The sequence below is a fragment of the Corvus brachyrhynchos genome, unplaced genomic scaffold (assembly GCF_000691975.1).
Source record: "Corvus brachyrhynchos isolate BGI_N302 unplaced genomic scaffold, ASM69197v1 scaffold31, whole genome shotgun sequence".
Taxonomy (NCBI): domain Eukaryota; kingdom Metazoa; phylum Chordata; class Aves; order Passeriformes; family Corvidae; genus Corvus; species Corvus brachyrhynchos.
Genome location: NW_008236196.1, coordinates 2,076,045 through 2,102,481, shown reverse-complemented (window position 1 = coordinate 2,102,481; position 26,437 = coordinate 2,076,045). Strand labels below are relative to the sequence as shown.

The following is a 26,437-nucleotide window of genomic DNA, read 5'->3' as shown; positions in this document are numbered from 1 at the left end:
GGCGGCCCCGCGGTGGGGACACGGGAGGTCATTGCAGAGCAGCAGTGGCCGTCCCTCCCCGCCCGGCTGTTTCACTCCCCGAGGAAATAATTAGGGAACAATGCACGGAAGCCCGCGGCAGAACTGAGGCTCTGCAGGGCCAGGTGGGTGGGGCGGGGGCTGTGTTTGTGTTCCCCCGGGCCCCTCCGTGGGACTTTCTCTTGGTGGGCGAAACACCGTGGTGAGACTGGGAGGGTTCGTGAGGCCGGTGGTCAGCAGGGGTCAGAGACATAACAAATGATGCCCAGTGTGGCAACAGGTGAGATGCTATTTTAAAAGGATGCATCACGCTGCATGGATGTAGCAGCGATACCTTCTTAGCCAACAACAGCAACATATCAAGTGACTTCTTCCACGTGAGAGCACTCGAAATTACTAATTAGGAGATACGACCAACATAGACCACATCCTTTCTGTCTGGTACACAGGGACAGCTGATGGCTGACCCTAGGAAATACGGATAAAACTAACGATGGGGATTTCCATGCTTGCCATCCCCATTACCAGAGTGACACAATGGCTCCTCTCACGGTTGTCAGCCCTACACAAGCAGTTGAGTTCTGTAGTACTCTGTCTTCAAAATCTGCTTTGGCCAAGTGGAATACCTTCACAACAACATAAAACAATCACCTTTGATGAATTTAGATGCAGTTGTACACATGGTTCTTCATGCTCTAATGATTTAAGCACAATAGAACGAAACGTGTTCTCACACCGTCCCTGAGCAAAGGATTGATAGCAGAGCAATGTGCAGGTGTTACTGCGGGGCGGCTGCCTTGACCCTGACCCGTGTGCCCAGCCCCTGCCTAGACATAGGGTTAGGTTATAAATTACAGGTTTATAAATGTTTTTGTTCAGTATAAGGTTCTCTACTACGTGCTCATTCTCCAGTAACTTTTTTCAAGCACATTTGCTGTTTCAGGTACTAAAATTACATGGCATGACTAACTGCATAGTTGATTGTAATCTTCCTTGTTTGTTGTAACAAAAATCCTGGATTCTTAAGGGTCTTCTCCCTTCCTTAATTTTGGGGAATGCAAAGGTAAAAAATGAAGTATTAATATTCAGTAGAAAGGATGGATCAACGGTTTTGTGTTATGTAAATTAATAGTTAACTCTTCCAAAAACATCCCTGATATATCTGTGCCTGTTCACTTTTGGTCAGCTGTAACCCTGGAGGCAGTAAGTCCTCAACTGGTTGTATTTGACTACTAAGATAACAAGTCAGTTTTACAATGGAGTTGGCATCACAAACTTCTACAAAAGTGATTTTTGAAATTTATGTTTTTTTTCTTTTTTGTCTTACAGTCATTTAAACTCCTGGGATTTCTTGATGTTAAAAATGTCCCATGTGCACGAGAATCAGTGCTCTATGGCTCCCTGGGGTCTTTAGTTATGGGTCTTGGACATTTTTTAGCAACTAGTAAGTACTTACTCCTTTTGGGTTTTACATATTTATTTACAAGAAAAAAATAACATCTGTTTGCTGGTAGGTGGTATTAATAGTGGGGAGTCATACAAGTTGTTTTCTCTAACTTTTCAGAAGATTTTTGTTTTTCTTTCAGGTAGAGTTAGAAGATCTTGTGATGTTGCAGTTGGTGGCTTTATTTGCACAATGTTAGGATACTGGTATGTAAAATGCTTCTTCCATTTTCACAGGCCTGTGTTGGCTGAATTGTACAACATGATCCCCGTGTTTCAGTTTTCAGAAACAGTGTTTCACGTCGTTTTTGAAACTGCATTTTAAAAATGTGTCTAGCAAAGTGTCCTTTTCCTTCTCCCCAAAATACTTACCTTTTTTAAAGGAAAACATTTCAATGTGTTTGAATATTTATATATTTCTTTAAAATACTTGCTATTGTTTTTTGAATCCTAAGTGAACAATCCCCCCAGTCATTTCCATTTATCTTAATTCTTTTTTCCTTCGCTTTCCCCACCCTTGTGTCCTAATTCCAAAGGGAGCATGCTGAATTTTACTAGCATTATCAGTTGTGGTTGCAACTTTTCATCTGACTGAATGACTCTGTTTTGATACTGCCACTCATATAAAGCTGGGAATCATGTTTTCTTTTCAACCCCTCCTCTAGGTCTTACTGCAGGTACAACTTGGCCCAGCAAAGGATCCGGCAAAGAATGCTTAAAGAAGGAATGAGAAACAGAATTCTGTTTGAAGGCAGTTACCTTGACCCAGAAAAGGAACAAACTGGCAGTGAAAGAAGTGATTCATAGGCTGCTCTGGAGGAGTTGTGGTTTAATACATCTTCGGGAAAAGGTGGTCCAAAAATGTGAGTCTACACTGTAAGCCTGTGAGGTGTCTAAAACTGGTAAATCATGGTTTTCCTAGCAAATCTGAGCAGGAAATTCACAGTGAATCTGTTAAGTCTGTACAAGCCTTGCTTTGTTTCATGTATGTATGTGACTGCACACATTTGGGAATGACGTCCTGTCAAATATCTGGGAGCTGATGTGTTCTCTTGCAGGGTCTCAGAGGATTAACAACAGTGATTTGGGACTGCTTTAACTTCCATTATAAACAGAGTGTGGTTTGTTTTAGCAAAGTTGTAATTACATCTCATTTAAATACACGAAAATATTTTCATCAGCTGTTGAGTAAATGTATCCTTCAGTGCTGTTTGTGAAACAGGAATATTTAAACAGTAGAAGGCTTTGCATGTGCAAGATGGGTGATACCAGCAGCCTTTATAAGATTTCAGCTGCAAGATAACCAGATAACTTGCATACACTGTGAAGCTGCAGACTTTCCATCTTTGTTCTGTCTGACACTAAGAATAAAATCACACTTCAGAGCAGTCTAAACTATGTAAGTAAATAATTTTTTACCTCATTAAAAATCTTGCTATTTAAGACACTTCCCTACAATTTGTGGAATAATAATTTACATTCTTTGTAAGTAGCAATGGTCAGTAGTTTGTTCTTTTGTTTTTTCTTTAAAGGGCATGTTCTACTTAACTATTTCACTGTGCGTTTTTCAGTTAAAAGAAATATCACTACATAATTTCAAGGAAACCATCTTATTTGGAAATACAGTGTTGGGTCTAACAGCATGTCGGTAAAAAGATGAGTGATGACATCATAGTCCTTGCTTGCTTCTGTCTGCAGGAGTGACACAATGTTTTTATTTTTTCATATAATGATTTATGATGTATTATGCTGTAAGCACTTTCTGGTCTAAAGGCATTTCACCAGGCTGAAATAGTCCTTTTCCCCCACCTTGTACTTAGTCTGAGAGAGTTTGTGATCTGTTAGTAACTCCCATTGGTGCAGGGAGGTTTGGGAATCCAGATGTAAATAGCAGTATTGCTCTACTTATTTATTTGGAAATATACTTGAGAGCACTAAACAAGCGTGCTATTTAGAGAAAATTGAACTTTTACCTTCTATGGATTAGCCTCTTACAAGAAGAAAACAAACCTATATACTCTTAATTCCTTTTCCCCCTCTATTCCTCCTGTTTCTTCTGGAGGAAACAAGTTAATTGGTATCTAATTCAGAAGAGAAAAATGTTTTCCCTGGTCCTGTGTTGGGTGGGGGGCCAAGGGGACGGGAGGGTCCTTCCCCTGGGGGTGGGAGGTATTGCTTCCTAAAGCCCTTGGAGCAGCAGTGGGAAATGGAGTGAGCCATGAAGCTGGTCTTAACAAGCTCCTGCTTTAATACATGGTTGAGTTCTTTCCTATCTGACCTAAGAAAAGAAAGTGCAGCCTAAGCAGGGGGTCTTTTGGCTGCAAGGTCATAGGTCAGCTGGGGGGTTTAGGCAACAAAAGCACACTGATGAAAATTTACTCTTTGGGAAAGAGCAGTTGTAGAGAGAGGAGAGAATGGTGTTTTGTGCTGATGGGAAAGAAGTTAGCATGTGCATAATGGCATCCTTCAAAACACGGAAATACTGTGACTGGTAAGAGAGTAGAACCAGCTTTATGATACTGTGTAAATCAAGAAAATCTGGGGTAAACTGCAGCATTAAATCCTCTCTGGTGTTAATTGGTGTTGGTTTAAGTTACTGCATTTAAGGATATTAGCCCAATAGCAGCTTAACTACAGTTTTAGCATAACTGTGAAATGCTAGATGTAGCTGCATTGCGTAGATAACCCATCTAATGTTTCTTCTTCGCCATGCAGAGTGTAAAATGAGCGTGCCAGATGTTCACAGAAAAACTGAGGAAGAGGCAATGTGCAGGCAGCCTGGCCAGCACATTTGAGCTTCAGTGTTTTCTAAAACTTGCGGTGGAATTGAGCTGACTGGAAGTCGAGGCCTTTGCCGAATAGCGCAGGGTGGGGATATAAGACAGGGAAGCTGTGAGCGGGACTCAGTGTGAAAGGGGAGGCCAGCAACAGCAGAGGGAAGAATGCTCATGATCAGACATGCGGGGGAAAAAGTCTGGCATAATTCCTTGAAGTGCTGGCTCCAGCTGCTTCCGTGCCAGCTATGGAGAGTGAATTGAAAGTGACTGATGGGTTACCCCAATTAAAGGGTGAGGGACAATATAAAACAAAAAATCTCAAAGCTATTAGTTGTCATAAATTAGGATACATTGTCAAGAAAATAAAAATTGCAGTAACTTAAGTAATTCTAACATTTGAAAACAATGACATAACTATGTTATAAAATTACTGAACTGTATCCCTATTTATCTGTCTTAAATCATTGGTGGAAACATGTAGCACACCTCTGTATTTTATTATCAGACTTGAAATCTTACAGTATTGCAGCTAATGACAGACATGATAGTTTTTGCTTTGCTAGCTTAAATTAAATCTTACCAGACAGTTACTAGGAAGAAAGAGAAATAGTAATTTTGAAGATGTTTGTTTTTCAGCCCCCTCAGAATAAACCATAAAAAGGGAGAGTATGAAACATAGCAACTCGAAACTGTAAAGTTGTTAAAACTGTGTTTATTTTACCGACAGTTACTGTCACTGAAAGGTGACTGATAAACCAATAGTTTTTATCTGTGAAGTTAGTAAAATCCTTCCTTAAAGTAACCTAAACCACCAGCAAAATAAAGAGATGGGTTTATGGCCCCACTGCTCCTCCACACCTTTCTCTTCCTGTTGCCTGCAGTAGCGATACTCTGGGAAAAGGCATTTGCAGCCTCCTCCGGCAGGAGCGCTCACTTGGGACTCCAGCAGCAGCCAGAGGCCACGTGTGCAAGGTGTGCCCTCCCGGTCCTTCAGGAAGGGAAGTCGCTGTGGAGGCACCAGGCTGAAACGTGGAGATCGAAGGTTAATTGCCAGCCCCATTCCAGAGCTGTGTGTGATCAGGTGGCCTCTGCTCTTGGGTGTCTCTCACTGGAGCAAGTGTCCTGCTTCAGCCATTGACAGGTGCAACAGGCTCAAAAGCCAGGAACTTTTCTGAAGGTGACAGCTGCCATCCCAAACTTGTAATTTACCTCTTTACCCAAGCAGAGATTTTTGAGAGATGTTGGCCCCCGCTGCATTTTGCAGGCTTCCAGAGTCTTTGTGTGTCACCGCCCACTCCAAGTCCTTGAGTGCTGCAAGGGAAAGGTCATCTCCTGTCATTGAGCCTGGCTTTTGGTAGGGTTTTTTTATTTGTGTCTGGAGGAGGTACATTTGTTATTTCTGGTATAAGCAACCCAGGTAACAGTGAAGTACTGTGTGAATTCAGCTGTAATGAGCTCTCAAGCGACAGATTTTCTTCAGCTTAGTAGACTAATTCCGTACTTCTCTTGTTCCTATCCAGACATTTAGCTCAAGAGCTCGGTGGTTACCCATGAAAGTTGTTTGCTTGCTCCGTTTAACTTTCAAAACAAATACGTTGTTCTTGCTGTGGAAAACTGATCAAAGTTTTACAGTGTATTCAGGTGCTCAAAAAGATGATCCTTTGATTTTTTTTTTTTTTTTTTCCTACTAAGTGAAGAACCAAGAACTAATTCAGTATCAGAAGTGGAACTGAGTTTTAGTCAATGTGACTCAAGGCCTTGGAACAGGTAACTTTCTTACACTTAAAATGAAAATATTACATTAAGCATGTACAGCTGCTAAACCTTCAAATGGTGGTGAAGGAGCAGACTAATGAAACGTAGAACCTTGGATGAGACAGTTTGAGGAAAACAGACTTTTGTTCATGGCTATCAGCACCCTGATTAAGGGTAGGTCCCCTCTTTTTCACACACCCTTTTGGTTTTTTTCTGCTGGAGTTCATAGTTTGCCTGAGAGCCATCCAGCAGGGTCTGCCTGTTCCTGCGGGAATAGGTCACAGCCTCCTTATGTCTGCTTGTTTTCAAGATTAAGAGCAGTTTGTTCTGAGGCTATTTTAATCCTGCCAGCTTCTGTCATCATGAGCAAGACTGCGTCAAAACCCTCAACTCCCCTGAACGTGCCAGGAGCCCTCTGGCAGTACCTAAAATTTACCATGGGAGTGGACAATTACCACTGCAGGAATCTTTCTCTTTAGCCTGGCCACAGCTCCAGAAACACCCAGCCTATATTGTGGTGATCTATTTAACAGAAACAAAGATTCCCCCTTCTGCTCTGGAGAGAAGGAAGCACATGCTTTGCATATTTTTTTAACTCTTTCTTTGTTTTGTCAAATGCTGTAACAAAGAGCAGCAGGTGTGCTCTCAGCCAGTGTGAGTTTTCTCCCTAGACAACAGATCCTCACCTCTCCTATTGATGGCAAATGGCTTGTGATAACTCTGGTGCTCTCAGTGTGCTTTTATCCATGACACATCTTGGCCTTCAATCCTGCATATACATGCATGGCAGGTCTTTGGAGTTCACTTGCAAGCTTTACAACTCTGGCTGATACTCATGCTTTCTGTCATCCAGGTCAAGAGTTCTTACCACTTTTACCTTTGCCAGGTGGCCACAGTGAGAGATCCTTCTCTGCCATCTCGTCACTGTGACACTGCACAGATGCTGTGGAAACAGGATGAGAGACGCACACAGCCCACCTGCCCATTGCTCTTGTTATGTTACTTAAGCAGTTAAAGGGAAGCTAATACCCCTCCCTTTCAGGAAACTCTGTTCAGGCTCTGGCTGAGATAGTGGCAATATCTCTGAAGATGAAAAGCCAGTAACAGGTTTATTACTGGGCTGATACATTACCACAAATGGCTGTTGCAGGAGTCCTTCGCAGAACAAATACAGAGCAAAAAAAATTTCTAGCAGCCTGTTCCTCAAAATACAGGGGAGGATACCCTATTCAGACCCCCCGAAGAAATCTGGAGCTACCAGTGATTGTTACATGCTGTGCTTATAATACTTTCATCCAATATGTAAAGCCCTTGAGGGCTATCCTGAGGCAGCACTGGGAGGCCATGACAGAACTTGTTTGACTCGGTTTTTTAGGTCTGATAGTATCCCAGTGTCATATTCTTCAGTTACTGCCTATTGAGACTCCCAGATGGATAAAAAGAGCTCAGGCTTTTCTTCCTAAAGCTCATAAAGTCCTCTTGAACCAGTACTGTAGAGGGCTTCCTACCCCCACTAACAAGCACAACAGTCCTCTCTTTCCTGAAATCCAGTCAGCATTAATTTCTACTCAGAAATGTCTCCATCACCATTCATCCTTCTTCTGAGGACACCATACCTCAGTCTGTACATCTCTGTCACTCACACCTGCATTCTCCAAGAGACTTATCTTGAGAGCACCTAAGTGGGTCACGGAGTGGCCACCTAGCAGATGGCCAGGAAGCCGCTCCCTCGGAGCACTGCCCAGTTCCAGCAGAGCGAGGGATGCCCCCATAGAAGGCTGTGTGGACAGACACGTGTAGCCACGCTTCAGGAATGCTGTGAGATGCCACAAACCACAGCTCTGTATGAAGTCACACAGTCCTGGTATGGCAGCAAACCAGACAAAATTCAGAGGGGTTTAGATACTGATACAGCAGCAGCACTGTCCATCTACTGGTGGCCTCCTGTGGGATCCACACTAATTGGAATGCAGCCACCATTGAAGGAGGAGCCCATGCACTCCCTCCCTTCCCCCACCACCCCTTCAGTTGCTTTCAGCAGTGTAATCTTTCCTGGTTTGTTCTGGAACTAGAGAAGGATACTTGTACTTGCTAAATAATGGACCTTTCAAGGCAGTAAGTACCTATAAAAGCAAGATCTTTCCTGAAAACTTTTCTTCATTGTCTGCACGAGGATCTGCTGAAAGAAACAGTTGGAGTTTCTCATTTCCCTTCTGCGGGTCTTTCCTTAAAGGAAAAAATAAAAAAGGACTGGCTCCCTGCCAGGCTCTGGAGGCACATAAATAACCCGGGGCTGCGCCAATGCAGCTGCTGAAGCAGCAGCAGCCCCCTCCCAAGATTGTCCAGCAGCCACTGGGGAGATGCTGATTTTCAGGAAGTGTCTCCCAGCCTCCACCACCTTCTCCACCACCAAGCAGACTGTGGAGTTTGCCCAGTGCCAAGCAGGGCTGGGCTCAGCGTGCAGCCCTGCGGACTGGAGCGCTGGATCACAGTGATTGCTTCCCCCTCCTTTCCTTTGGAGGAAGCAGCTCCAGTTGCAGCCACATATGGGAACCAGCCAGTCATCTCGAGCTTTGGCAGCTGGTGTGATGCTTGGTGGCCCCCGCTCCACACAGGAGATACTTCTCCTTGTAAAAAAGAGGCAGGCAAGTTCATGCAAAAGGTGTTATTGAAGGAATATCCTAGGTCTGGAATCCAAATGCCCAGATTGTGACATTTAAATGTTGTGTTCACTGATCCTTAAGTACTGAAATAGTTCTTACTGTACTATCACAGCTGCTTTCTCCAAGGTCTCTCAGATTAGACAGGGGGAACACACAAGACATTCAATTTACACAGATGTACAACTAATGTTTCTTTTTGAGGTGCTTGTCTCACTATTTAACAATTTAATAGACTAGATTTTTTTATTCTTGTTGTTGTTGTTTTATAGGGTTAGCTGCTTGCCTAAGGGGGTGTCCACTAGAGGCTGGGAAGCAGCTAGCTGAGTAGCAGCCCTGCTGAAGAGGATAGGACTTAAGAGTGGCTGCCAAATTGAATGTAGGCCAGGAGACCAATAAGTCAAACTGCTGTCTGGGCTCCATCAGGAAGTATGTGGCCAACGAATGAAGGGATGCACTTAGCCACCAGTACTGACACTGCTGAGCAGTGCATCTAATATTGCTGTCCAGCTTTGGGCTTCTTGCTCAAGGATGTTGAAAAACTGTAGACTCCAGTGATGGGCTCCTAAGGTGTCCACAGAACTCAAGGCCTGCCCTCTGGAAAGACAGTGGAAGGAGCTGGATTTAGTCTGTGGGGTGAACTAATAAGAGCCCAATATTATCTGCAGGACAGTTATAAAGATGGAGCCAAACACCTCCTGATAGCCGCAGGAGACGTGGCTGGGGCAATGGCCACAAACTCAAGCTTGGGAGCTCCAGGCCAGGCAGCAGGACAGGCCTGTTTTACTCTGAGGGCAGTGCACTGGGTGGCCCAAAGAGGTCGTGTAATTTCCACCCTTGCAGGTTTTCAGGCGTCATCTAGACAAAGCCCCCAGCTGACCTGAGCACAAGTGCCAGTCCTGCTGCAAGTGGGAGGATGAACTCCATGTCCAGAAGCAAATCTCTGTGATTCTGCAGCCTACAGAGAAACACAGAATCTGCAAAACCCAAGGCAGGAAAATCCCAGTACCACGCAGAGGACAACCTGACTCACACAAGAGCATCCTGTTTTGCCTTCAGGAATTGTTCCCTCCAATGCAGTGCTCCCAGGCTGGGCCGGAGGCCCCACAGCATCCCAGGTGCTCTGGCAGCAGCAGGGAGCACATAGCAGGGAAGACAAAGTATGCGCAGTGTGGAGGTGCCATGCTTTGGGTACACAGCTCTGCTGCTCACAACCTGCATGTGGAGCTGCATGGGGACTTGCCTGTGCTAGCTCAACTTCACTGAGTCTTGTTTCTCAGCATGATGTGAGCAAACCCCAAGTGTCACTGCTTTCAGAAAAAGATATTACAGTAAATACCTCCTTCGAGACTTACTCATTTCCTTTCCCCCATCTCTCACTACTTTCTTAACTGCAAAGACAAAAGTCCTTTTATAATACAAGGCTTATCTTACCTACTTTCTCAACAGCCCCACAAAGCTGAGAGTTGAGCAGAGCCCGAATACAGCTCTATCTTGTTAATGAGTAAGTTACATGAGAAAGAGAGAATCAGACCTTTCGTGCATCTCCCACCTTGTAAACAATCACTGGTACTTTAAGTGTGTATTTATGTCCAGGGAGATCTTCAGTACTATTCTGGGCCTTTTTATTTAGCAATTGTCTTGGGCATCTAGCACCATTTCAGAACTCCCCATGTCTAAGGCAAACAGATCTTTGTTGATTCCTGGAGGAAAACCTCCAGAGCACAGAGTGGCAGAAGACTTGTTACAGGCTGATGTGACATAAACAAAGGCCACGCTCAGACTAGAGGACACATCCTTGCATTTATATGCCACAGGAGTTATCGGAGGTGTCCTAGTAAGCAGCCATCTGATCCTAGCTATGGGAGAATTAACACTGGGAGAACAAGTACCCTTTAAATCCTTTTATGCCAACCAGCCAGCAGATCCCCCCATCATTAGTGCAAATTGAATCTGCCCTAGGCTACCAAGTTGTAAATAGTTTTTGAGCATGAAAAGGTTTGAGGGAAAAACTGAGTTGTCTTACCCATAGTTTTGATTTTGGTAACTTCTAGGACCAAAAGTACTCTGCAGATCAAAGATTGTCTACGAAAGCAGAAGAGGTAACAAAAAGTTGCTCTAAAGTAACACCTATCAAGTCACCCACATGAGTAATTGCATTTCTAAGTTTTTTACACTTGCCGTTGTTTTTTGCTATTGATGTTGACAACATGTTAAGCACTAAGCATCTTTTTAAGCTACAACTAAGTTTGCATAGCAACCAATTCATTGCTGAATCTTCAGCCACTCCCAGTACTGGCGGAAAGACAAACTAAGGCAAGAATTGCATCCAGAGTAATTGCTGGCCAAGTCCTGATTTCAGCCAGTAGCCTGCAAAGGCTGGCTCTGGAGAGGCCTTCTGTGCTGGAGGAGATGGCTGGTGCCTTGCAAAGCAGAGAAGTGCACAAAACTAACCACTAATCTGCCGTTGTTTTAAGATAAGGCCTCCTTCCCCCCTCTGCCTGCACGGAGTGCTTTGCCTGGGATGAGGATGTGCGTGAGAGAGGCGCTGCTCTAACTTCACCGCAGCTGGTCTGTTACACAGCGAGTTACAAAGCTGGTCTTTGGCGTTTCCCCATAGCAGCTTTTGCTGACATCCTGGAGCTTTCCCCATCCTCCACAGTGCTTTGGGCCAAGTTGTCTCCAGCTGTACTTACTCCTCCCTTGCTAGTTCACAAATACATGTGTACACTTCTTTGCTTGGGAGAGCCCATCCCCCAGCAGTTAAACATCTGCGGAAGTGTCGAAGTATTTCATGTCTCTGTTAACTGAGTTTGATTTCTTGTGGCTTAGTCTGAGGCTGCCCTGTTAGGAAGCACTGGCCTAGCTTTTCAAAAGGTCATGAACAAGGAAACTTCCTAATCTTAAAAGAATACTTCATCACCTATTTCTATTAAAAGCATTGCTTGGAGTGTTGCAAGAAAAAAAAATCAGTGGCTTACACCATGAGTAAGAATTTTTCTTTTAATACAAGTGGCTTGGACTGCACATGGCATTACCAGAAGACTGATTTAATTCATTCCACTATCAGAAAAAGTGGGCACAACGTCTAAAAATGTCTTCGCTGCTGAGCTGTCCTGCAGCAGGCACTGAAAGGAACTCGTGTACAGGTGCCACTTCCACTGAGCTCCTACACAAAGGTGGCAGCACTGCCGAGTACTCCCGGTGCAGCACAGGAAGCAGTGCAGCACGCTGGAAGGGCCAGCTCCTGGCAGCAGAGCCGGGTTCGGCGACAGGGATTCCATAAGCCACCCCAGAACCAAAGCCTTCCCCTGATGTCCCACAGCTGAGTCTGTTTACAAAGTCCTTTCCCGCAGGACACAGCCCCTTGCCAAGGCCGTGGCGTGTCGGGGAAGCACCTCCCTGTACACAGTGTGTATCCTAGCGACTGTTACTAGCAAAGGCAGAAATACAACTGGAGTTTGTTTGGTTGTTAAATGGGCGCTTCCTCCCGGGACACCCAGCACAGCCCTGCCTTGAGCCTGCAGCTGAGCGTGCACAGCCCCCTCAGGCACGGTGGGGCGGCCACAGCCCGATGTGCTCTTAGATGAGAGATGGCAGCAGCTTCATCAGACAGGGCTGCAAGGAGAGTGCCACCAGCAGCACCGGCACCGCTGCCGACAGCTGCACAGGCAGCGTGTGCCATGGTCCGACTGCCACAGAGACAAGCTCAAGGCTGTCCAGGTTTCTCTATTTGGAAAAAAACCCACCTCAGTTAGAAGACCAAACCCAGTTTGCCGTCCAAAAGGAGAAGCACCCAAATACATGAACCCAAACCCCAGTGTTGTATGCCACTATCCGTGCCACCGCCACCAGCAGCACAGCTGCTCTAATCCAGGTACTTTTCTGCATGTAAACAAGCCCTTGTAAGCTGCGAGGAATCACTGAACGTGACAGATGGCTCAGCCCTCTCATTTTGGCAGTGCACAGCTGTGCCCTCCTCACCTTTCTGTAGCCACCAGCCAAGTTTCATTTTTTCCTTTTCAAATGCAAACTGTGGTTTCTTTAGTATTAGCGGCGCTCTAGGTAACTGCTTCTCTATAAAAGCCATTTTCACGTGGCAAAATAAATCCCTTCTCTAGGAATATTGAGCTACGTTGAGAGTGAGTCTGTGTGGGCAGACCCAGGCTGAATACACGGCTCCATGCAAGTGCTGCTCTCCACTCAACTGTGACAAATCATGAGCGGGACGTACTTGGACGTTTCCACCCCCTCTCTGAGCTACACGTGTCCCCGTAGTGCATGTGCTGAAGCTTTTTGAATTCTGTTCCTCAGATAGTGCTGAACTTACCAAAACAGCTTTTGTCGGAGTGTTGTTAATAGAAACAAGATACTCCTTTTTGAGTGAGAGTTGAAGCGCTTCACGTGTGGCTGTGGTTTTTTTTTTAAACACCATACAATGAAGAACTGAAAACAAAACGTCCCAGACTTCTGAATTGAAATACAGGCTTTACAACCACATAGTAAGTGTAGGCTCTTATATTTTAGTTTAAGACTAAATCATTTTATAGAGTACCAAAATAAGCAAAGGATCAGCACTCCATACAAAGTGTTAGTTCTCGTGAAGAGGGTAGAAGGGAAATGGACTTTAATTACACTAAATTTTTTTTTGCAAGTCTAAAGAAAACTCCATTTCAGCAAAACAGATTTGGGTTTCAATTCCCCGAAGTTCATTAAATAGTGTTTCTTTAAAGACAATTTACATTTTTCTCATTCAAAGTAAAGGGATGACTTAAAGCACTATTAACAAGGAGGTGGTGCTGTTAATGTTTAATGTCAATATGCAATGGCATCTGCTATAAAGGCTAGAAGAGAAACACAAGTTTATCTTTACTTCTGAAGTCTACTAGAAATTGACTAACACTGGAGAAAAGTTTCAAGCACAGCACACGACTCTAGCTCTATGCTGCTGCCAGGAAGCCTCTGCTAGTCCATACACTGCCACGGGGACTCTGCCAGCACAGCCCAGGGCCCCAATGGCAGCAGTGAGACATTCTCACACGTGTACCCCATGTCCCACTTACAATGGGTACATCTTCTCCCTGTCTTAGGCATTAAAATGCAAGTTAGCAGCTAACATTGCCACTACAATTTTACAGAAGCATAAAGCTGAACAAAATAGCAGTTAAAACAAATTGAAGCTCTCTGTTAAACTCCATGGCAACCCTTCCTCCTGTCCTACACCCTTGTCCCAATTCCTTCCCTGACTCCTTCCCTAATGTCTATTTTACAATGAAGAGGTTTAAGTGGATTTACATGATGCAAGCGCAACTCAAAGGCTTTTGCCCTATACATATAACCATGTTAAACTGTGAATTATACACGTGATAGATTTCTAACAGAGCAACCACCAGTTTTTTTAAAGAAACACAAGTATTTCAGCATGTACAGTAATGAGTTTAAAACTGTCCAACATCGTCGCTTTCATACATTCTCTTCCCTCTTTATAGCATTAACGGGATTTTAGACCTTGATGGCGACAATCCCAAACAAGAGTAAAATGAATTTATTTTATTGCAAACAAACGTCTAGAGTTAAACTTCTCCACCCACTTTCTTTAAAGAGAAAAGGAATCAGCAGGCTAAGGAGATACACCCATTTGAGAATTGACATGATTAAAAATTAAGATATAAAATGGGTGACTCACAGTTTCATTAGCTTACAAAATGGTGGAGTAACTACTACAAGCACACTAGGTATACAGTATTTTGTGGGGAGTTATACAGACACACAGCTAACTTCATATAGATCCCATTAGACAACTGGATTTACAACAAGTTTTGTTTAATAAGAAATGGGCAAAGCCAGCTTCTTTTCAGAATCAAAATGCAGAACAAATGGAAAAAAAATTATGGTGTTGTACCTTCACAAGTTTGAGCCTCCACAAATAAAGCAACCGAGTTTTACAACTTTAAGAGCTTCTACATACACTCCACCATCACTATCTAGCCCCAGGTTTCCTCTTTGCCCCCAACATCTTATTGAGTTCCAAATGTTACAAAAAAGTCCTAGTTATTGCCAGAAACTTTTGCCTCCCCCTCCTCCCCTCCCCACCCAAGAGCTTCATAGAGAGGATGGAGTGTAATAGGGAGCTTTACATAATCTCATGGTATTTGAGGGCTACTAAGATGCCTCCATACGAATCTGGTTGCTAACATTTCTATTGTATTGTGACATGACTCACGACTGTTTCTTAGAAATTGGGGGATGGGGAAAAAGGAGAAAATTCTTTAATAAAAAGACACCAGGTACAAAGCAACGTTTTACTTTTGTTGTGGTAAAAAAAAAGTCACATTTTACAGATAAAATGTAGAACCCTGAAATACTGACACATTCTCTTATCGTGCACAATGCTGAGGTTCTCTTACGAATCACTTTAAAACTGCAATTAAAAATGTACAAAAAAAGAAAAGAAAAAAATCAACCCACAAAGCTTCTAAAAAAGGAACCCGCAGGCACTTCCTCTTGTGGAATGTTTAAAAAGTTAGCCTACTAAAGAAAACAGTCGACTTCTTGTGAAGGTTTTGGAGAAATATGTATCAGTTCATTTATTTGGGTATTCAATAATATCCTTGGTGATAATGCTGACTCCATGGCTTCTGACCCCAGAATTGCTGCAATAGATTAATAAATAGTTAGTTTTAACCTGCAATCACATAATGGTTAAGTTTCTTACTTGGGGAAAAAAAAGCATTTAACAAACATTTAGTTCCCTTGGAACTTGAGAAGATTAAAGTCCTCTCCAATAGAAGCAAGTTCCTGAACAAATGAAGGCAGTTAAGAGTTCACTTCACAGCAGTAATGTGAAGCCAAGTGCTACATACCATTAAGAACATTAAGCCACAGCTGGTATTTGATATATCAAGACCATCAAGCCAGCTTAAGTTTTGCACAGGAAGCTATTTATAGTGATTTACCTAGCATTACAAGACTTTGCTATGCAGTTTTGATTATGCATCTAATTGTTCTAGTCAGCATTTTGCAACATTCAAGTTAACAATCAGTAAAAATGTAAAGCTGGGACTACTTACACCCTGCTGCCACTGGTTGTAGCCCTGAGATTGGTTTTTGTAGCCACGATTATTTCCCCTTCCTCTGAAGTTCTGCAAGAGGACAACAGTTTTTAAGTACTTCAGCTATATGCATTTTCCACAAGAGGCCTAATACCAATCTTTGTTACCACCAAAGTATCACACACCATATAGAAGCTTTAAAACAAGGTATCAGCCCCAGGTTAAAAGAAAAACACACCACCAAAAAATCCCTCCCTGAAAAACGTTAGAATACCAAAAGCCTCCTCCTTCCCCTCTAAGCAACTGCTTTTTAAGCATGGGGCAAGAACCTCAGAATTAATAAACCAGCTCAAACTCTTGTTGCCTGGTCTGGAAAGCTGGCTAATCCAGTTTTGACTCACCCTATTTCCAGCTGCTAAATGCACCAGGACAACTAAAAATACAAGAGCTTGTCTATTTTTAGTTAGGAAAGGCTGTAGTTGCTACAAGGATATGTTATCTGATCAGACAAAAGGATATGGGTCACACAACTGAAAATAGAAGAGCTAGCCCACAAAACTTCAAAAAGAAGTTACAGTACAACAAAGGGACATTGATACAAGTAGATAAAATGTTGCTTTTTCCCTGTTTGCCAGTATTAGGCAAACCTGAGCCATGTTTACTGGCTTGGGCTCCATCTGCTGGCTCTTCAGCAATCCCAATTTTGTTTTCCAATACTTCCACCAATATTTCACCAGGTAAGATCTAGGCTAGTGTGTCTTTACTAGTTGTGTTTGATACTAGACACCAAAACAAAGACTCTGTGCAGAGCTATTTTCAGAAAGTTCCCTAAATGTTTGATAAAGATGCACTTGGACCCTAAGGCCAAACAACAGTTACTACTATTGGGGAAGGGGAAGAAATAACACAAAAAACCCAACACAAGCCTTCATACACATGCACTAAAAATCTTCATTTTTAACAGGACAGAGGTACAGCCCTAGCATGAAACGCCCCCATCAGCACCTGTCACACAACATTCAGAGCCCTGGGCACATGCACTAAACCAGAAAGGCCTTGCGGCATGGCATCAGTGTAGCACCACAACCAAGTTTGTGACTGTTCACAGGCACCAGAGCTATCAAACATCATCTTCCAAAGCACTGTAGTTCAATTAGTCAGTCCCCCCTCAAAGCATCACCTGGTTGTAGTTTCCCCTGTTGGGCATTCCACCTCTGTTATAGTTTCCTCTGTTTGAGTAGCCACCTCTGCTTGGAAAGACAGGGCCGCGAGGATACGGGTAGCCAATTGCTCCGCTGCTGCCACCGCCACCACCGCCACCTCCACCGCCTCGCTGAGGCATGTTGCCTCCCCTCCTGTTGTATCCACCACGATTGCCAGGGACTGCAGGGAGAGAGTTACTCAATCAAGTAATTGTTAGGTCTCACGTATTTCCTACACAAAGATGAAAAGTGCAATCCAAGGTTTTGACAATCCTCTCACTCAAGCTGGACAATTAACTATGCACCAAAATGTTAAATTTACTGAAATTGAGATCAAGGTTCCCACTACATAATAATTGCAATGCAAGTACTACAACCTTTTTCCCCAGCAGCAGCAACCTCCAGAAGTCACAGACTTATTTCTAGGCTCACCTCCTCCTCTGAAGTTGCCCCGCATGTTGAATCCTCCACGTCCTCTCTGACCCCTATTAAATTGATTTTTATTGCTCTTCTTGTTCTTCTTTGAGCCAGTGTTCTGTTTCTTTTCTGGCGGAAGAGCTTTCTTACTTTCTTCTTTATACTGTTCCAAAAGCTTCTGAGCTTCCTCTTTTTGCAACTCTACATAGATTATTTCATCAAAACATTCTGCTACCTCTGGCAGTGTGAAGTTCCCTATAATTGCAAAAACACTGAGTATTCAGCATCTACATTCAGCTACAATCAAAGCTGCAATTTAACCACCTTTCTCCCATTCTTCCTCCCACCCTCTCCATCCCCTCGGCATAGGGACAAAATTACATAATTTGAGCATTTAGGAAATGTAACAGTGACAAAGGAAATAAACAGGTCTTCATGGAGTTGCCAGTACTGTTCCAAACCTTGAAAACATTCTGCCTATCTTTTTTTTTCTTTTATAAGCCTCCACTCAGAACACCAGTTTCTGCCAAATATGTCACTTATATAGGGCACTTTATGCCAAGACAGCTTTGTGCATCTGCATGAAGCATATCACCATAACTGAGTAGTGTTAAGGACTGCAGCAGAGGGAACACAATATAGTGTTATCCTACCAAGTTACAATAGTCTTCCAGTTTTGTATAAGTACAACTGTTTAAGATAAAGTGATTTTTTAGACTTCACGTTTACTTAATCCTTTAAACAGATACTCAGCATCCTAAAACACAGTATAGGATTATGTTCCATGCCTTTCATTTTGAGAACTGCATGCTCTGGAAGATCTTTTCCCTCCACCTCTGCCTTCTTTTGTGTTCTTTGCTTGTAGTCTTCATCTTTAGGGCAAACAACAACTGCTTTGCGCTGGAAGCCTGCAAACAGGCACATTTTTCTCCTCTGCGCAGCTGCAGACACATTTGTCTGAAAAAAATGCAGTAACTTACTACACGTAGCTGTCATTGTAAGAGTTAAGGAAGTCAACTTATGGTGTATAGACTTCACCTCTACAAGAGCTTGCAATGAAGTTTACAAATAACTGGACATAAAGATGCTGCATAATGCAAAGTTACGAGCTCATATCCACGTGTTAAAACACTATTCCTCCCACATCCCATAAATCTAGAGAAGTTCAGACAAGCATTTGTAGTAATATCTCAACTTTGTGTCCCCTGAATGAGTAGTAAGTCAGTAACTGAAACAACTGCTATTATATTATAACTTTAATCCCAATTAATTACTACAGTACAACCTATAACAAATTTCTGTAACCGTTTTTCATTGAAGCTTCTACCTGATCCAAAATGAAATTCCGCTTCTTACGAGCTGCAATCTCAATGAACTTTCCAAGACACTGTGGAGCTCTCTGCAACAGTGTGTTAAGCTTTCCAGTGTCTGCCATCTGACGCTTAAAACCTGCAACCTATGGAGAGATTTCCCACAGTTAGTGACTGTAGTCCTGACACACGTGGCTGACACTTTTCTTTGCTAAATGTTTTCCACCACACTTCAATCGTTGTTCAATTCAAGGCCACAGCTGCTGCAAACTCGTAATTTGAAATTCTCAAGCCTCCATAGAACATAAGAGACTTATAAACAAAGGCTCCATGAGAAATGGTACTGTTCAGTTCAAGGTATACTCATCACAATACTAATTCCAGCTAAATGCTCTGTTCTGAGAACAGTGATGTATAGAGAAATAGAAATACATTCAATAGCCAACAACAGCTGACTATTTCTTACATATTACCACAAAAAGCTTCAGAATCCTGCCATGTGTGAATTACCAGCTCAGCAAGGTAATAAAATCTTTACACAGAATCATTAGGTTGGAAATAGACCTTTGGGATCACTGAGTCCAACCTATGACCTAACACCACCTTGTCAAGCAGACCACGGGCACTAAGTGCCACATCCAGTCTTTTCTTCAACAAGAATGGTCACTATCTAACAAGTAGCCAGTTTCTTCAATACAAAAGAATCCCATGGCAGCCAAGGACCATGGATTTTTTAATATATCACAAAATAAAATGTCTTATCACTTACCATCATTTTGTCCATAATAGTATTTGTCCCAAGAATGTTGTATTTCCCAGGATTTGCTGCTGCATGTTTGGTAACCCATGTTGTCTTGCCAGCTCCAGGCAAGCCAATCATCATCACCACCTATGACAAAAAAGTTCTGTATCTGAGATACCAGTTCAAAGATTTTCTTTAATACACAACTTAGCCCAGCAAGCCTAGTGGATACTGAGAGGAGATGTGGGGGTGTTGGGGGTGGGGAAGGTAATGGTAGTGAACAGGTCATGAGACACTAAATATTAAAGCTCCCAAACAAAAATGTCAGGAGTGAGGTGTAATAGTCTGCTTAACTCTACCACTTCCATCCATCTATTTCAACAACTTTTGAGATGATCAGAAGAAACTTACCTCACAATCTTTCTTTTGCTCGGGCCCCTTTGGTCCTCGGACCCTATCCTCCAGGGGGACCTTCTGGATGAAGGTATACTCTTCAGGTACAGGGAAGTAAGGTTCCTCCTTCTGACCAAAGTTAAACTCAACCGCACAGTTATGGCAGAGAACATGTGGAAAGAGGGGACGCCCATCAAGAACTTCCTTGCTTATTTTGAATGCAACACCAAGCTCTTGTCCATTCTTGGAATATGAGAGTTCCACTTCATCACCATCAAAATTCTGTTTTACAGACAAAGCATTATTTTGGATAAAATTAACTCACTTTATTATTAACTCACAGTTAATTAGTCACTTCTCTATACAGGCTATGTTCACTCAACTTCAGTAACACTGTTATTTCATAAAGGAACTAAAGCCAATTTTCTCTTCTAATGAGTCACTGTCAGTGATCATCTTGTTCAAGATCTGATTTTTCGTTAAAAGGCTTTAAAGACATTTATGCATGAATATGAAATCATGTTGCCAGCAGTCACTGTTAGTAATAGCTGCTGGTTGTACTGCCTGCCTATGTTAAACAACCTGTCTTGCTCCCATGATTTTATATATTTGCTTTACTGCTTCTAACATCAAAGCAGTCTAAATTCAAAGATGTTTTCCCCTCAAAAGAAAATATAAGCCAAAACTTACAGCAAAACATCCAATCACATCATTTTCATCAAACTTCTCACCAAAGTCTTCAGTCTCACAATTGCATGTCTTTATTCCTTTTAGAGAATACCCATAAGAAAATTCTTCTTCACCTGAAGAAACAATTAAAACTAATTACAAACCAGCTTTCCCATCTAACCTTTTAGACATAAATTACCTTACAGCTACTTAAGTAACTGCTGTTCAGAATATTTTTATTAATGCCAAAACAAGCTATGACGCCCCCCACCAGCTATACAAGCTCATTCTTCTATTTGATACTTTCACTTGAGATAGAACAGCAGCGTTTCCTCATCCCAGTTTAAGAGCCTTATGCTGCTGGTTCCAGATTCATGCTGACAATGAACCTGAACTGTCAGATAAAGACATGAGCAGTATTTTCAAACTGTGAAGACCTGATTATGCAGTGGTATACCTGCTGTAACGTAGTCAGAAAGGCTTTCTGAAGTTAGTCTCCAGGAGCACTTACCCCTCCCATTTTAAAGGGAGTTTAGCAGACAATCAGCCTATGCAACAGCTGAAGATGAAGCTGCAAGGAACAAGCTAACAGCAAGTGTCAAACACAAGGACTCAGGTGTAACCTAAGTAGAAAGCTGTTGCTGATGTCAGAACATACCAACTCACCAATATTTCCTCCAAAGATGTGTTTCAGTGTCAAATATAAGTTATAAATATTATTATAATAATAATTTGCCATGTATCTCATGAAGTTGTACTTCCTTCTTTCCAGCTATTTTCAGAAATTAGGATTTTCCCACCAAGCAAAAAAATGATAATGCAGTTACCACCGGTACCTTTTATACCATGCCCCACCCTTTCAAAGTGGAAGGAAGGGAAACCCCCCTTTTTCTACTTATGACACTACATGAAAAGGAGAAATCATTAATCTTCTCAGGTATTCAACAATGTTCTCCACAACCCATACAAGATCACTGGAAGAATTAATCCTCAAATGATGGCCCTAACCCTTACAGGTCTGAATACTTTATAACTTTATTTGGTCCTAGTAATATTCTCACACCATGTCCACTGAATGACTCAATTAAGACCACTTTTCACAACACAGACTACAATCAGTAAGCTTGTCCCCCCTGCTTCAGAATAAAATTATTTAAAACTTCAGTCACATTAACACAAAAGCAATCAAACACTTAAGTCTTACCAAGCAACATTCCACTTGTGTTCAGTGACCAGCCAACTCGCACTTCATGTATGTCAATGTCTTTTGTATACAGGTGTTTAACAGGAATCTTTTCTGTAACCTATTTTTAAATTATTCGGTAAAAGGTAAGCAGTATTTATTATACACTAACAAGATGGAAGCACAAAAGGTAACATTTGGAACCTTTACGCTTTGATTAAATCTTTGCTAAGTCTAAGTGATCACCTTCTGTAAAAATAAAACATATTTAAGAATATGAAACCACAAGCTAGTGACTAAACAGTTCTATCTCCATAATTAGCAATGAAGATACCATAAATCTTCATCACTTTGTCATAGCAGTCCCTCTCAGTGGTCAAAAGCCTTAAGTCCTTTTGACACTGTATTAAAATCACGAACAATAAATATATGTATAAAAGAAAACCAGTTGCCATGAAGTTGGGATTAACAGTTAATTACTTAGCTAAGAAAATGTGCAATGTATTAAAAACCCCTGGTTTTTAGAGACTAGGGAAAGTATTACACTATCCCTTTTCACTGTAAGCAGACTTCCTCGGCAAGTTGCCAGCTTCCAAACAACATAACCAGATTTAAAAAAAATTTAAAAAGCAACAAACAAAAACACCTCAGAAACTCCAACAAACCACCTAAATGCACTGGAATGTGTATGCAACCAGCTTGTTTTTTAACTGTCATTAGAAACTTTATTAAAATGAAGTGAAAAACCCATCCGTATCCTATCAACCTCTGCAACTATTCCAGTCAGGTGACTGAGGTGAAACTCATTTGAAAGCGAACAGGACAATAAATAGTGACATAAATTTCACTTCACTGGCCTTCCAAAGTTATAGGTATCAAGACACAGAAATCACTCCATGCAAAAGCTTGGATAATGGGATCACTACCAAATTCTCATGGTAGCAGTTAAACTTGAAATCATTAGAGGAAGAGAACAGATTTATATACACAGGCCCATCATATGCAACGAAGCCTTTAACACTGTTAAGTAAAAAAGAAGTAAGAAAAATAAATTCAAGTTTTGTGATCTTGTTCCTCTTCCACCAAGTTGGAGAAATCAGTATATTAGAAGGGTGATTGCTCTTTGTCTTTCTTACCCTTCAGGAGAACTCTTGCTCTCAAAATTCAACCACCTGCTAAATACATCCAATGCATCAAGTCAAGTTAATAATGTTGGAAAGTACCTCTAGAGGTCATCCAGCCCAAATCCCTGCCTAGAGCAGATCAAACTCATAGACTAAGTAGACCCAGAAAGGACTGTGGGGATAATTTATATCCCATGAAAAAAAAAGGTCAAGCTTTCTGTAGTCTTCAGAAAGTACAAGTAAACTTCTGACTAGAAACTATAAAAATCCTTTCAGTGTTGACGCATGAGATGCCAAATACAATGCTTGATTAAAAAAAATGAGACCAAAAGTCTCACATTCAGAACAAATACAGTGTTTTGTGTTTGGTTTTTTGGTTGGGTTTTGTGTTTTGTTTGTTAAATGGAAGCTCTTATAAAAGAGGAAACATTTTTGCAGACTGAGCCATCTTCTTGTAAGAAAAGACCTTTTAAGAGTCCTGTTCACATCAATTAGTTTCAACTAAGTCCAAAACAATCTAACAAGTGTAAGTATTATATTTAAGCATGCAAAAGTCTCCCATAAACATTAGTTTAACTCACCTTCATCTCAAAGCAGACTTTGCCTTTAGAAACTCCATAGGAGGCTCTTCCTCCAGCCCAAAGGAAAGCAAAGCTTTCCATGGTCAGAGAGGAAGCACTAAACCGGTCTCTTGAGATTTTAAAATGCAGGTCACAGTTATCTGTTAACATAAAAATCATTCTGTTTACTCTGATTACAAAATAAAGTACAGGTGTCCAATTTTATGCAATGAAGATTATGCCAGCTTTCAAAGGTGATTTTAAAGACAAACTGCCAGCAAGTACCCAGGATTTTTCAGAGAAGCAACATGTCTAGATGGAACTGCAGTCTGAAGCTCAGCCAAAAATCTTACGAAAAGCTAACTAATGAGTAGTTTTCAAGATGCCACCTTCACTTCTGTCACCCAATTTCCCTCTATTTTTTCCATCTGCTTAAAAACCCCTGACTTTCACCTTATCTGTTTGAACCCTCTTTGTCAGTTACCTCTTTCCATCAATAGAGAGCCATCTGCATTGTGCTCTCCACAGTACCTTCTAGAGACCTGATTCTGAAGTAGTCTTACAGCTCAAGCCCAGACCTAAGGGCTGCTAAGAAGTAAATATGAACACAAGTGTTTTTATTTAAGTACTGAACATAGTCTTTGGTTAATATAGTCAATTAGCAAGTCAAATTAGATTATGCCAATTAATATAAAGGCAGTTAAGTCAGATGTACATGCAAATACGCTAAGCACAAGAGAGTGTGCTAAGAGAAGCTACTTCAGCACAGAAACACAACCTACACACTATGAATTCACCTATCACTCTAAGAACGTAAGTGGAACCTTGGTTTTACAAGCATCTTCAGAGCTGCACACCATGAAATTGCAAATCAATCTCCAAGTAGGTTTCAGAAAGACAATGCCAAAAGTTAACAAGGGGTGCAGCATACAACAAGGAGTCCACAGAAGCAGCTCCAAACCTATCTGATGGTTACAAGAAAGGAGCAAAACGAGCAAACAGTGAGGAGTTCTGCTCTGGTATAAAACCTGCATGATGCCAGAATACACTAAAATGCAGTCTGCCCTGTATTACTTGGGAACTCCTATGCACAAGATTATGTTTTGTTTGCATACAGCCATCCCCAATTCCAAAAATACTATTAGTGATCCAAGTGTCTTCTCATTAGTACTGCTAACTCTTATTTGTTGCATGAAAAGCAGATAAAATCATACAGAAGAAACCCACCTTTGCAGGCTACTTTTAGAACAGGAGATGAGAACAGAATTTGAAGTTACAGCTTCTTTTGAAGACACAGGTAATAAAAAGCAACTTAGGAGTGGCTAAACCTCTTACATGTCTGGATCACTATCCAGAAGAGAGGGCCAATTCGTTACACAATTCAGCCTTAAAGCTATGTTTGAATCTTTCTCTAAAGAGTCTGTCAACACTTTAAATCACAGTTTGTCCAGTAACAAGATTTTCCACTAGAAAGTACTATTATTACTAGAAACAGTAATACTGAAAAGTAGCTATTTACTCAGTTACTGGAAAAATCCAAAGCTCCCACAGAAGTAGCTACTCACCAGGTTAGCAGCTAGAAACTTGAGACTTAGTTAGCAAAATGTCAGGGATGGCATATTCAGCAATTTACATGGCTGTAAACTAATACATCCTTCCATTTCAAAGTATTTCTTGTGGAATAAAACCACCTGAAACTTCTAACAAATAGGCCAGAAAATGCCAAAAGTTAAGCTTTTGGCACTTTAAGAATCCAACAAGTTCCAGTGTTACTTCAAGATCAAGTTTTCTAATGTTCCACTGAGTCCTTATACTTACCCTCAAGAATACAAATGTCAACTCTGCCATTATGGTACATTACAGTAATAGTAATGTTTATAATCTGCCTCAAAAAAACCCTGTTTGCAGGTAGTCCTCGATTTCTATGCTCTGCTGACCAATTCTCTCTACCATCCCACTTGCACAAGCCACCACCCCAAGCCCACACACTCACACGCTGCATAAATGGGTCATTTTTGAGGAGGCCTTACCAGCTCTTGTTAAACTTATTGGGAGACAGAACACTCCACTGCTTGGTACATGAACAGGGGAGCTTATGTAGGAAGCTCACTTCCCAAACTGTATTTTGTAACCACCTATGACTCCCTGAGCTTTCTGGGCAGTGGTGCTGGACAGCTGTTTTCTCAAGCTGTCTCTAGGGTGCTCTATGTTCACTCTGTACTTGGCCACCTAAGTTTCCAGACTAGATTAGTGCTTTGGTTAAGACTTCTTCACAGAACTATCACTACAGACTTCATAGGAAAACCAAGCTTATTACTGCTAATATACATCCTTCTGTATACTAAAAACGGGTGGAAACACAGTATTTTTCTAATTCTTTAAGTTACCTGGTAACGAAAGTCAACAAATGTATCCTCCCCGTTTCAGAAAGTGTGGCATTAAGATTAAAAGCCTTAACACCGCATCTTTCCAGAGCAAAGGAAAGCATGTTTACTCACAAGTGTCAAGACAAACCACTGTGTCGTCAAAATGTTCATCTTCCTCTTCAACGGGTGGCTGAGGGGACTTGGCCCTGAAAAAACAAAAACCAAACAAAACATAATAAAGCTACATGTATTTTCATGAGATTAAAATAACATTCCTGTACTCTATTCCTCCTCATCCACAAAATGCTGCCCAGCACCAAGTCTGTCTACCTGCTATACTTGTTTTCCTCAATGTATTCGAAGTATCCACGGCCATGGTCTTCACGTGGTCTCTTCACTCCCCTCTTCTTCTCGCCAGGTTTTTGTTCGGTTTTACCATCTGTGGAAATAGATGCAATGATTTATTTTAATTATTTTGAATTTTAGTTTAATTGGGAATAAAATCTATATGACGGTTTCAACTTTGCAAACTGCAAGAAGCTACAGCATGAGATAAACAGTAACATCTTAAATAAGAATTTTCCTATGTTACTAAGGTAAAACCCCCTATCTTGAATTTTCACGGGAGACTCAAAACTTGTCACCAATCAGAAATGATTTAGCAGACAGAAGCTGCCAACACGCCGTGCAGCAGCCAGTACGGCCCTCAATACTAAGATCCCCATGGAAAAGAAAAAAAACCAGAACAAATTAAAAAAAAAGAAGA

At 41.7% G+C, this 26,437-nt stretch overlaps 2 protein-coding genes across 2 annotated transcripts; one reads left to right on the top strand and one right to left on the bottom strand.

Moving 5' to 3' along the window:
* Window positions 1-5: 5 nt before the first annotated feature.
* On the top strand, window positions 6-3,470 carry LOC103621156 (cytochrome c oxidase protein 20 homolog; the record flags this gene model as incomplete). Its single annotated transcript, XM_017739943.1, has 4 exons — window positions 6-143; window positions 1,348-1,462; window positions 1,605-1,668; window positions 2,127-3,470. Coding segments are annotated over 4 exons (459 nt in total), but the record flags the coding sequence as incomplete, so codon positions are not given.
* Window positions 3,471-13,156: 9,686 nt separating this feature from the next.
* On the bottom strand, window positions 13,157-26,132 carry HNRNPU (heterogeneous nuclear ribonucleoprotein U; the record flags this gene model as incomplete). Its single annotated transcript, XM_017739935.1, has 13 exons — window positions 13,157-15,306; window positions 15,724-15,795; window positions 16,886-17,088; window positions 17,340-17,579; window positions 18,113-18,281; window positions 18,652-18,780; window positions 19,404-19,523; window positions 19,788-20,051; window positions 20,460-20,572; window positions 21,643-21,742; window positions 23,327-23,466; window positions 25,804-25,877; window positions 26,002-26,132. Coding segments are annotated over 13 exons (1,809 nt in total), but the record flags the coding sequence as incomplete, so codon positions are not given.
* Window positions 26,133-26,437: the final 305 nt, after the last annotated feature.